The following is a 12,896-nucleotide window of genomic DNA, read 5'->3' on the forward strand; positions in this document are numbered from 1 at the left end:
CCATTGCAAGTGCTTTTTTTGTAATCATGTAAAATGTATGCGGTAATTTGAAAATTAAACGGTAATTAATAAGAGTAATTTAGATAGTTAGATTTGATGAATTTGTCCAAAATACTTCAGAAATCTAAAAGTATTGTATTTTCCTGAACTGCTCTAACATTATCTACTTAGTGGTGAATAGGCTAAGGTATGTGTTTATGTGTGCATGTGTGTGTGTACAGTAATTGATTCAAGTCTGATAGACAATGGAGAAACTTGCATACATTTAAAATTTTTGAGTTTTGGAAATATTAATATTCTGTCAGGGATGTGAATATTAAAGTCTCACAAAATTTAGTTGTACTGAATGGAAGGGATAGATTTCTACGTTCTCTGATGGTTGGTTCATGGGTCATCCTAAAACCCACTTTACCAGGATTAGATACTGATGGGAAAAATGAGTATAATTTCAAGAGTATTATAATAGCTCACAATTTAAGCAATCATTCTTGCTTTTTTTAGGTGAAGATTATGAACAGACTTATCACTCATTTCCAAATGGAAAGAATTTTTAAAAGTCTTTAAGGCTACCATTTTGTATTTTCTTTACCTAAGAGTACCAGTGAAATCTGGGTATATATTCTTCAAATGTTGATATATAATCTCAAAAAAATGAAATGGCCAAATATACTTGAGAAACAGTCCTTTTGTTTGTTTGTTTGTTTGTTTTAAAACTATAAGATTTTTCAGAGGCCTTGAGTATATTGATATGCTTTATGAATCCATGAAAAAAGATCAGACATAACTCTTCAAAGACCACATGTTCCTAGTGATAAAAATAACAATGCTATCACATTTTAAAAGAGAAATATTTGTTATAATGAGTAGGGGAACTTAAATATGTTTGCAAGTCAGCAAAACTATTGCTAGTGAAGTTTAAGGGAAAGAATTTAAAGGCTGTGTCATTTGTTAGAGACACTTTCTGACCATATATATTGAGACTAAGAATAGCTCCTTAAAAATTATTTTGATTTTCTGTGGTTAGGATTTTGCAATGTTGCTACTAATATACAAAAACAATAAAATTTTCTGTCTAGTTTACAACCAAATACATCTTCCCAGTCCTTCCATAACCCCATCGACTATCATTGTGTTGATCCGATCTATTTGCAAATGCAATAGGTAATTTTCTTGAACTTGCGACAATTTGGCCATATACGTATTGTTAAGTCCAGAAAACTTTCACATTATTCAGATTTCTGCTAATGGAAAAACTCCATTAACTAGCACTTCTATATAAATAGGGTACATAGATAATTGATGATGTTCACAATGATTATTCTGAGGCACTGCGAGATCATCAAGTACGTCTGACTCATCAGAGGAAAATTAAATTACATTTGGTGTAGTTTCAGTGTTGAGTGTATATTATCTTTCTTTTATTCTTGGAAATGGATAATATGTGCACTGTCTCTATGGTAACTGCCTATAAGCCAGAATATGTGATTAACCTCATTTTCCAACCATGCCAGATAATAGGGAATTCATTGTATCAGGTTCGTCACAGCTGTCCTTTACGCAAATTCAGCTTTTACTCCCTACCTTAAAAAGCATGTTTTTCAAGTTTTATTTCAGCACCAAGTACATATATACATAAATAGTTTGGTCATTTGGATTGAACTGAATTCTCAACATTAAAATGAGATATTACATTAGATGAGGTATTACAGTACTTGATAACCAAGTCCAAAGCTTGGATAATGCTCCCTGGTATTTATTAATTAACCCTTCCTAAAAGGGCATGTGTTTCATCTTCACATATTCATACTAACTTTACTGATTTTATCATTCATAAATAATTTGGCTAGAGACAGGATTTCATGTTGATTCGTCAGGCTTGACACCGGAAATATTCAGGCATAAGGAAATGGCTGAAAGTTTATGTTGGCTTCTGAGCAAGACTTGAGAACATCCCAAGCTTTTCTCCAGAGCTGCACAGAAATTTGCTTGGGTCTCTTAAACAAGTCAGTCCAGGATCTAGAGAACCTTATAACAGTGTGAGGTAAAGAGAACTCCTAACAGTTGTATGATGAGGGGCTGTCCCAGTAACATGTCAGTAACACAGTAATATTTTCTTCTTGGAACAGTGCTTTGCAGGACTCTAGACTGGCACCGTTCATTAGTAAAAAAATGTTTAATCATTTGCAATTGATGAAATTGGAACATGGATAAGAGACAACACTGAATTAGGTCAAAACTGAAATTAGATTATTTACCTATCTTGATTTTAAGGCAAAGATAATGTAGTCATTGACCTCAGAGGGATCTCTGATCCAGATAACAGGCAAAGTGATTGAACAGGTAGTGGAAAGGAGACCTGGACAGGGACCAGAAGATGGAGTACATGCTCAGGAAGGACGATTTCATTTTGCACAGCGTTCCTTCTACATTTTAGGTTACAGAGACAATATAAACAGGCTGTTAAAATGATCACATGGTATGGAAATGCCAGGGCAGTTTAGTTTTGTCTTTGCTAATATATTTATTAATTAATGTTTTATTTTGGAATGATTTTCGAGGTTCAGAAAAGGTGCAAAGACAATATAGTTTCCAGAGACCCCTCACCCAGTTTCTCCCATTGTATATTTGTCACAAGTAAGAAACCAACATTGACTATTAAGCAGACTTCAGATTTTTTTTTTTTAATAATTTGAGATTTCACTAGTTTTTCCTTTAATGTCCTTCTGTTCCAGGATTCTGTTGAGGACACAATAATTGGCATGTCTCTTTAGTCTCCTCTGATCAGAGCAGTTTTTTAGACCTTCCTCTTTTCCCATGACCTTGATGGTCTTGAAGAACACTAGCCACATATTCTGAAGAATGTTCCTCATCCCCTAATACAGTCAGGCTTTCTGCATCTGTATTTATCTTTGCAGTGGAGTGAATACATGTTACCATTAATAGTAAGAAAAACTTTTCTCTCTGCAGGCTGTCCCCTTACTTACTTATTACCATTCATTGCTGGAGATTGCATTATAAAGTAGTTCTTTATTTTTAATTTTAATTTTAATTTTTTTTTATTAGAGAGAGCAGGGTAGAAAGGCAGAGGGAGAGAGAATCTTAAGCAAGCTCCATGGTCAGTGTGGAACCTGATGCAGGGCTTGATCCTATGGCCCTGTGATCATGACCTGATTTGAAATCAAGAGTCAGACACTCAACTGACTGAGCCACCTAGATGCCCCTATAAAGTAATTCTTAAAAGTAAATGTTGCTTTGCCCAAAGAATCGTTGTGATTAAGGGGTATGTTTTTGACCAAAGACTTAATATATTAAGAATAAAAATATATTACAGATTGATGTACCTCAAAAACAAACCTTTGTAATGATTTAAATGAGGAAAATCAAATTCCAAGTCATAGAATTTTAGGTCCTAGAAGGGATGTTGAGAGATAGTCCAGCCTGGTTGTTTCCCAGCCACATTGCAGATCATATTAACCTGTGGAGCTTTTGCAATGCAGATCCCAGGGCCCTACTTCTGTGGATTTGGAATCTGGTGGAGCTGTAAGTTAGGTGGAGGAGGAAAAAGCATTGACAATTCCCAATTAAAATACTTAAAAGGGCTAGGCTTTAGAATTTGGGAACACCAGCTTGGGGTGGTGTTTGGGGGTGGAGGTGGGAAAGGGGCTATTATTCATAGTCCTTCTCTTAGAGTTTTAAAAGGGGAGCAGTTTCTCCTGATTCCCCACTAAGAGGTGATGTACAAAAGAAAAATGTGAAAGGGGGCAGTTCAGGTGCCTGATATAGTGTTGGAACTGTTTGTGGGTTTCTGTTTATCAGCTGCTATCCTTTTCACACCTCCTTCTGCTGCCTGAGGAAATGGTGTAGAGAAGTGAGAAATGAGTACTGATTAGTACTGACTGGGACAGAGAAATGCTGAACCTTGAAAAACTAAAAACCACTGGGAAATTGTCATTTTGCAATTTTATAGGAGGCATTTGCTGGGGAATTTCAGACATTCAGTTTTCTAAAAAAGGATTTATTCTAAAATGTATAATGTAGTACATGTTTTTCTAGGGGGTAGATCTGCCTCCTTATTAATCCTTTTCTCATCCCAACACAATATCAATGGACTTTTCCTGAGTGGGAGGCATCCTCATAGAAGATTTTATGTAATGAATAATAGGGAAAAGTATCCAGACATTTTCTAGAAAGGTTTTAATTGTCTATACGAAATTTTCCTTATTCATTATACTAAACACAATGCCTAATCCAGAGTAATCGGGTCTCCCTCAAAACAGGAGGTAGGTAGTGCTTAATCTTCTATAGATTAATGATAGAAATCTAGAAGTCAGTCTTCTAATGAGAGATATAGTAACTAATCATTTTAATTTTTATCTAAAGTATTTTTCTGTTTGTCTTCCCTTTGGTAATAATGAGAAGTAGCGATGGTAAAATTTCATGAATAAAAAATTAGGTTTCAATGAAAGTTAGTATCAGTTGAAGAGAATGTATTAGGGTACCAAGATAATGGTTTCCTGTTGACAAGAAGTGTCAAGCAGCCAGGGATATTTCAGAGCCATTGACTTTTTTTTGTTTTAATTCAGCAATGGATGCCATATCTGTGATGAATTTTGGTTCTGTAGGTTTGTACTGCTTCAGTTTAAAGCTGTGGTGGGCTTGGTAGGCTTGCTTTTGGCTTTGTACAAGCAAGGGAAACTAACTAAAAGAAATAAGTGAATTTCTCCTTTCTCATTTATGTTCCATATATATTCTACATTGATTTATTTAAAATTAGGTTTTGAAATTAAAAATTATAGTGACGTTTCTCTGTGTCCTTCCTTTCTTCCTTAATCCATCCAAATGGCCTGGTTCCTTAGTAAAAGCAGGTGAGGGGTCCAAATCAGCATTTTTGTTAGAAAAAAATTATAGAAAATTCAAGGGTTGAGCAACATCAATTTTGCTGAAATAATTGGGAAATTCCAAAAATATGTTACTATTATTAAATATGTTACTTACTGCTAAATAGCTCCATACTAATTCAAAAGAGAAGTATTTTGTATTCTACATAGCCAAACTAATGTCATTTATTTTCAATTCTGGCACAGATTCTGTGGCTTAATGAAAATCACTTAACCTTTCCTTGCTTTTGAGTCTTCAAACAAGTAGGAATATAATGGGTTGATAATCATCAACCTTACTCATATAATTACTCTACAGGATATCCAAGAATGTCAGATTACCTTAAAATGGTTGTACAAATAATAAATAATTGTGTACTCCCCTCAATCACTTATTTATTAATTTGCAAGTTATTACCTTTGCTTCCTTAAAGAATAAAGTTTGTGCAATGGCTAATTTACATAATTTTCTATTTAAATGCATGTAATTAATGGTAGCAACATTAGAAAATAATTAATGCTAATAATTTAGAGAAATACAGTTTTCTTAAATCTTTTTTCTACGTAATGCAGTTTACACATAATAATCTTTCAGTTGGTCCATTAATAACGTAATTATTCTAAATAGTTTTATGACTTTACAGAGGTCCTTCTTTGAAGGATGATTGGGCTTCTATTTGAAGTCAACCACACTTTCCTGTATAATTGCCTTTAGCAGTCTGCTTTCACCAAAGATGGAATGCTTCCGTTTTCTCGATGCCTGGTCTGCTTGACTTAGCTGAGTTACTCCAGCATTTCTCCTGTATACCTGAAGCAATGCTCTTAGGAGGGACCTCCTTTCAACTCTTCAATGTAATTCACACTTCAAGTATGCCCACCCTGGATATTTTAACACCCTGACACTCACAGGCTCACATGCAATCACAGGTTTGGGCACCCATAAAAGCAGAGCCAGGTGTGCACAACCCTGGAGATTCTGGGCAGGTTGTATCTTCACTGATTTCTTGTTGAGCACCTTTTTGCACATATAAGCACTTTTATGTAACTCATCTGTGTTTCAGTTGAAGTTGCAAGTAGTGCATGTCCGTTGTTCACACTTAACCAAGTGGGGCGTGCGCCACAGGTAATGTTAAATCTCTAAACCAAAGTAGCACAACCGTTTTCTCATAGATCTACCTTCTGTGTGGCACTTTCTCAACCGTTTCTCCTCAAATCTAGCCAAGCCCATTAGTACTTAGAAAGTTTAGCAGTATAGACGAAGAGGAAAAGAATCAGAGGCTAGAGAAGAAACAACAGGGTGGAGATTGACTTTGATCAGTGGTTTTCAAACTGTGTTCCACAGAAGGGTAAATTGGAGCCAGGCCAGTAGGATGACTCCTACTGGCCAGTAGGAGCAAGGGGGTTCCAACTGCTTCAGCCAAATACTGATTTTGAATTGGGAGTATCCTTGATTTAGGGATTTTGAAAGGCTTTTCTTGTCCTCTGCAGTATTTTTGTTTTGTCAAAATGTATTGATTTAATCCATTAATAAGCTTGGTAGAGCTAGAGGTGGTGAGAAATGAAGAAGTGTGTGTGTGTGTGTGTGTGTGTGTGTGTGTGTAAGGTATAGTGTAATAGCTTCTATTGTAGAATAGGTAAGCCCAAATTAGTTGTTCCTGAGAAGTTAAAACAAAATTTCTATCCCCCTCCCAAATGCCCATGAAATTGCAGATGTTTGTTTTCCATCTTTAAATCTATAACTTATTTTTTCTGTGATTTATAGATTAATCTTTTGATACTTTAGAGATGAAGACCACTATAAATATATCATGTGAAATACTGAAAGAATAAACAAACAAACAAAATATTCCCGGAGACCACACAAGGATAAGTAGGGCTGATAGGTAATAGCAAAAAAAAAAAAAAAAAAGAATATAATTATTGGGATGAATTATTAAGTAGCTTCTTCGAATTGAATTAGAATTGATTTTGTTAACAATATATTTAAAATGGAACTGAAAATTAAAAAAGAAATTACTTGAAGTCATTAACATTTCTATAGATTAATTTAAGAGTTTAAACAGTATTTAACTAGCATATACAGCTTTCCACTTTAGATTGTTGTATTTGGAACATAATATTTGCCTGGCTGAAATGATTCAGATCAATGGTTTTCAAACTCTGTTTCTTGGAGGTTTCTTAGAAATGCCTTAGGGGCCAGCATGTGGGGCAAAGGAAACAAAGCAGGCGGGATTCCTGGCTCCCTTGTTTCAACCCAGGCAACCTCACATTTATCTCTTTTGTACGTCAAGAGTTCTGCTTAGGATTTCAATTAAAAGGAATTCTATTGCTGAAGAGAAACAAAAAAAACTCTGAAAACCCCTGGCATGGATCAAGCCCTACTCCTAGCAAGGGGCCGACTCCTAGAATCTCTTCCACACAGAATCTAAATTGTACATTTTGGCAAACAAATTTGAATATCATTGTTTGAAACTAAGTATGTATGAACGTTAATGAACACATGTGTATGATATGAATCTTTCTGGGTGTCTTCACTTTTGCCCATACCCATTAAAAAATTATTTATCTCATGCTTACTGTTGAGGATGCTAAACAAAATAAGGGATTCTTACTGTTAAGGCACTTTGGGGCAAATAAACATTATGTGATGAGAAACACAATGACAATGCAGCACGTGTGTAAATCCATGCTCAGTGGTAATGGGAAGGGAATGCTTAGAGAGTAAGGAGGCATAGAAGAAGTGGTACTTGAGATATTTTTTAATTAAAAAAAATAAGTTAAAAAATTTTAATTAGCATTCCTTGTGGGATATTTTTAAATTATAAGAGTAATTCGTTTCCATTGTAACAAATTTTAAGTTGAGTTTGCAAGGACAAATGGGAGTTTGTTGGGTACAAGAGATGGGAATGGCCATGGTGTGATGGCGGTTCTATTTCAAGCAGTCAGGGGCTGCTCCATGTAGGGACAAGATATATTGATGGTCTTTTGGGCCACACTAAGGAACTTGAAACTTAATTTGCATGTAGGTGTAAGGAAATCATGAAATGTGTGTTGTTTAAATGACGTAACCAGATTTGTGTCTTAGAATGTGCACAGTGGATTATGAGGGAGCAAGAATGAGACTAAGGAGACAGTTCAGCTCAGTTGTAAAGATCAAGTGAGAAATGGTGGTGGCTTCAACCAGGTTAGCAACACAGGTGGGGAAGAAGAGGACGGATTCAAAGGAGATTGAGGAGAATCATCAAGGGTTCCCAAGATTGGGATGTGGGGACTGAAGGAGAAGGAAGGGTTGATGAGGACTTCTACATCTTAACTAGTGCAGTTGGGTGGATGGCCAGTGTCATTCCCTGGGACAGAGATACAAGAGCACAGATTTGGCACAGTGAATGAAGATGGATATGTATGTTGTTCTGTGTGAGTGTGTATGTATGTTCTAGACCTGGATCTGAAAGTGTACAGGTTACAAGCACAAGCCTGGAATCCCTGTGTTCACATCTTTATCCACCACTTCTTAGCTCTGTAGCCTTGGACTTCTAAAGCCTGTTTCCTCATCTCTAAGTTGGAGAAAATAATACCCACCTCCTAGGGTTGTTGTGAGGTAGAATGTAGCATTTAGTAGGAACTTTATGAATGTTACCAAATATTATTATTTATTTTCCTCAGACCTCAGGTTCCTCATCCATAAACTCATGAGGGTGTGCTGGGTTAGATGATTTCTGGGGCCCTTTTTAACTATAAAGTTTTTCATTCTAGTATGTCTGCTGTCTGTTTACAAGTGTATAGACAAACACAGTTTTACTCAAAAATGTCAATCATTTCTAGGAACTTGCCACATCAGACTCAGATTCCCCAACAGCAGACTACAGGTAAGTACTAAAAGTAATAATGTCATGATGTTTATGTATGAGGCTAACAGATTAAAAGAGAATTATAGTACTATATAATTTATGAAGCTTTAGCTTCACCAAGTAAGGCAAAACAGTTGTGTCATTCCTTAATCAGAGTTTGAACCTCAGAATAATAGCTGAGATTATTGCATAGATTGGCATCAGAGTGATAAACACTGGGTAAATGATCTTAGAGCAAAAGCATCCATGGAGGTCCTGTCTAATTAAGGAAGACTGAATAAAATCCCCTTCCTTCAGTGAAGCTCCCTATTCTTCCCCTTGGTATGAAAGATTCTTAGCTTGGATGCATCCAGGATTTGTCTCAGTAAGTGAGCAGCTTGAAACTGACTCTTACAAAAGGAAACCATTGTGACTAATCATTGAGGCTTCAGGGGGATAAATGAGAAATGGTTGGCCTGGTTTTAATGCCACTTTAAAAAGCTGTTATTACATGACCAGTGACAACAAGATGGCAGACGATTCTCCCTTGACTATTCTATTTCTCTAAGACTTGCTTTCTTTAAGTTTATTTCTTTCAAGTGTCCCTAAAAAATTTCCACAGCCAATTATTTCATTCATCTCAGCACTGAGTAGATAACTTATTCATGATTGTCTTCTAATTAGTGGTTGATTCCTAGTTCTAATTGCCAGGCAACCAGTCATGCCTTTTGTAGCTCTTTTGGAGAAGCAAGAGAAGTTTTAAAAATGTAAGTTGGATGTGGAATTCTGAGTATGCATAGTGTTATTATGGTAGGGAAGCTATTAAGTAAGTCTCTTAAAAACTTTAGGCACATATAGAAATTTATTGGATGTTTTTCTTCAAAAATTATTTTCTCTATTACTGCTTTCGGGAATTTAAGGAGATTTTCGTTTGACAACTTTTCAAAGATTTGAGGCAAGTATAATAAAGTTGTTCATCAGATTTTAATTACGAGATAATGTTTATCAGAATTTTCTCCCACCATTTTGACCACTTGTTTTAATTAAATGCTAACATGTCTCAACAAAGATGTTCAATATATTGATGTGGTGGTGCTACTGTGTAAGCATTCAGGAGATTGATGAAGGAACAAACTTGGTTATAAATATGCGTTACCTAAAGAGCAAAGCAAAAAAATGAATCCCTATTAATACTAATTGCATGGCCTTTTTTTTTTTTTAGAAAAAAACTTGTAAGGGACTGTTTCTACATTTTCCTCATTAAATTCTTAAACTTCTAACTCCTCTAAGATGTCTTTCCTCTGATTCTTCATTATTTAATGCAGGGAGTGAGTAGAAGGGAGACTGTTTCTAGTAGAACAGTAAATAATTTATCTGTATATTTTAAAAACCCAGGTAAATTTTACTTATTCCTCCATTAGAGAAAATAAGGAAACCTAAGTAGATGATATTAGAGAGAGATATTTGATAGTTGTATAGATTTTTAGCAAGTAGTCTTGTTAGTATGCTATATTTTAGTAACAGGCAGTATTTCCAACTACTGGGACAATTTGTGGCTGAGCAAATGGGATAAAAGCCAAAGAATTTCCCTAGGGAATTTTAGGCTGTTCAACCCAATTTTCTAGATTTTTTTCTAAAATAGATTTTGGGGAGCATGCATTTTGTTTGAGTCAAGGAAGCTTTGATCTCTTTTTTAGTTAATACTCTAGCCTGTTACCTTCTTGTTTTCTTATATTTTTCTGTAATTTGGAGCACATTATTGACTAAAGTGCACTATCTCCTCTTGGTGGTTTTCTTCTTGTCATTGCTGTTTTCAGTGAGTCCCCAAAGTATCTAAGTGCTAAAGGGAGAGAGACCACCCTAGCATTTTTTATAATTATGATGAATGGTTGTGTTTCCGCCTCTGCTAAATGCATGATCAAATAGAGTTATGCCTCCCAGAGAGAGGAGCTAACTGGGCAGCTTACATTCCTTATTCCCATTCTGTTCATTTGAATGAAAAAATAGTTTGTTTCTCAATTTCTGAGTTATTCTGCTCTGTATGTACATCCATGGATTTAGTGCTATTTATGTATTTTCATGGGTTCAACAGCTTTTCTGTCACTCCTTCCTGCTTATCCTGGTACCACAAAGAGGCAGCCACATTTGTGATTATTATTGTGTAGTAATAATCTGCCATTTCCAAGTATCTCAAAGCATGAAGTGAGGTCATAGTTTTCTTTATGAATATAATTTAAGCACAGGGTTTGTTTGTCTCTTGGATACTGGGTAATTTTATCTGTAGCTTCTTACATGGAATTTGTTAGGGAAGAGTATATTTTGAAGTTTGTTTTATTTAGTTGTGTGTGTGCTTCTTTTTTTTTTTTTTTTTTTTTTTAAATGATCACCAAAAGTTTCAGAAATGAACTAGCTGCTGGTGTTGTAATCCTGGACTTAAGCACTAGCTGGGATAATAGAGCAGTTATAAGCTGACAATAGCATTGCCTTTTGGAGGAGGCCCAAGCCATTAGGTTTGATGCCCCTTTAGGTTTTCTCATTTTCTTTGCCCTTCCAACCCACACAATATTTTCTAAAAAGTCACGATTAAAAGGTACAGTCATACATCCCGCAGTCAACCTCATTCTTTTTGTTTATTGTGGGAGGAATTTTCAGACCATACCTTTTGAGAAGTACAAACCATTATAGTTTGGGCCCAAGAAAGAAAGGATTAATTTAGAATTTTTCCTTTTTTTAAAAAAAAAAAGAAAAGAAAAACCTATGGCAGAGATATAATGCAACATAATTATTTTAGATTATGTTAAGAAGATAGAAAATTACTCCTCATAATATGTTTTGCTTGAAATCTAAAAGTGTCCATGCCCTAACTCGTGCCTATGCTCATTCTTACACTTTGCAGGTAAATGGTATCCCTGAAGAAAGAAAACTAACTGAAGCAATGAATTTGTAATCAGACAATATAGCAGTTCTATCTTATTTCTTCTCTTTCCCAATAATGCATGAGCTTTTCTGGCATATGGTGTGCATGTCGACAGTATTAAGTATGTACCAAATAACACAATATAACTTTCATTTTACTAATGTATTTTTTTTGTACTTAAAGCATTTTTGACAATTTGTAAAACATTGATGACTTTATATTTGTTACAATAAAAAGTTACCTTTAAAATAAATATTATTAATGAAGCTTAATGTCTGATGAAATTTATTTCAGAAAATACTCGATTGCCTCCTGTATAGTTGGCATCCTCTGTTGCTTGGAAGAGGTTCAATGTTTGTATCCTTGTGGCAAGATTTAATCTGTTCTTTTAGATACTACTTCTTGAAGTGCTTTAAGGTAGACCTGGTTTTATGGATTATGGATCTGATGATACCTCGTTTATGAAGGATGGTCCAGGCTGCATAATTACCTGTTTCCATAATCATATATTTGGTTTTGGAAGCAAGCTGGGAGCTGTTTCTCAAAAGAGATAGTTACCTGCTCTTGGTGACATGAATTAGCTCCAAAACCCTGAGCCCCCACTGTGATAACACTATTTTCAAGGCTTTCCTCATACCATGGTGGTCTGCTTCATGTGTTGGACACTATTGGATCAATGTGGTTATCCGACTACCTCATGGGGCCACTTTTGTTGCAGACTAGACCAGCTACAAAACCTTCTCCTCCTCTTCTCTGAGCGGAGGCCGCTGTGAGGATTGGGAAATGCAGTTGGAGTTAGCATTGGTTTTTGCACTGATCATATTAAGGAATTGCATGGGATAAAAATTGGCCAGCATTCCACAAATTGTTGATAATTGCTTAATCTCTGCAGTTCCTTCTGAAAAAATGGTCTTGTCTCTGACTTAATATTTTGATGGGAAGAAAGAGTTAAAATAATTTCCCAGTGGTCACTACTAACTTAATAGTCCTTACTTTATGGGTCAAAAAAGATGGGGATTCTGCCACATGCTGAGGATTTCTATCCCAACTAAACACCCTTGTAGTGGGCAAATGAGTATATGGTAAATTTGGGGTCTTAATGGTGACCTTAAATTAGACCACCTTTTTCCGTTGGCCACAGTAAGCCCGTGCCCCCACCAAAATAACTGCAGTGGTTATCAGTACCCTCAGGAATTCCAGAAAACTCAGATCTGGATTCCAAATATCCCCTAAAAGTCTGTAAATTTCCCTTTTTCCAAGGTATAGTCACCCAAT

General features: G+C 35.6%; 1 protein-coding gene across 10 annotated transcripts in view; it reads left to right on the plus strand.

The window, feature by feature from the left end:
* SGCE (sarcoglycan epsilon) overlaps window positions 1–11,887 on the plus strand; it is a 68,856-nt gene extending 56,969 nt beyond the window's left edge. For 5 of the 10 annotated variants that reach the window (XM_015066537.3, XM_027071900.2, XM_027071904.2 and 2 more), the window contains 3 exons: window positions 8,700–8,743; window positions 9,625–9,659; window positions 11,601–11,887. In XM_015066537.3, the coding sequence (XP_014922023.2) occupies window positions 8,700–8,743; window positions 9,625–9,659; window positions 11,601–11,651 (130 nt within the window). In that variant the 3' untranslated portion in view covers window positions 11,652–11,887. Of the gene's footprint in view, window positions 1–8,699; window positions 8,755–9,624; window positions 9,660–11,600 lie in introns of those variants that run through there. The other 5 variants (XM_027071902.2, XM_027071908.2, XM_027071901.2 and 2 more) reach the window with 2 other exon arrangements.
* Window positions 11,888–12,896: the final 1,009 nt, after the last annotated feature.

Source organism: Acinonyx jubatus, chromosome A2 (genome assembly GCF_027475565.1).
Source record: "Acinonyx jubatus isolate Ajub_Pintada_27869175 chromosome A2, VMU_Ajub_asm_v1.0, whole genome shotgun sequence".
In the NCBI taxonomy this organism is placed as follows: domain Eukaryota; kingdom Metazoa; phylum Chordata; class Mammalia; order Carnivora; family Felidae; genus Acinonyx; species Acinonyx jubatus.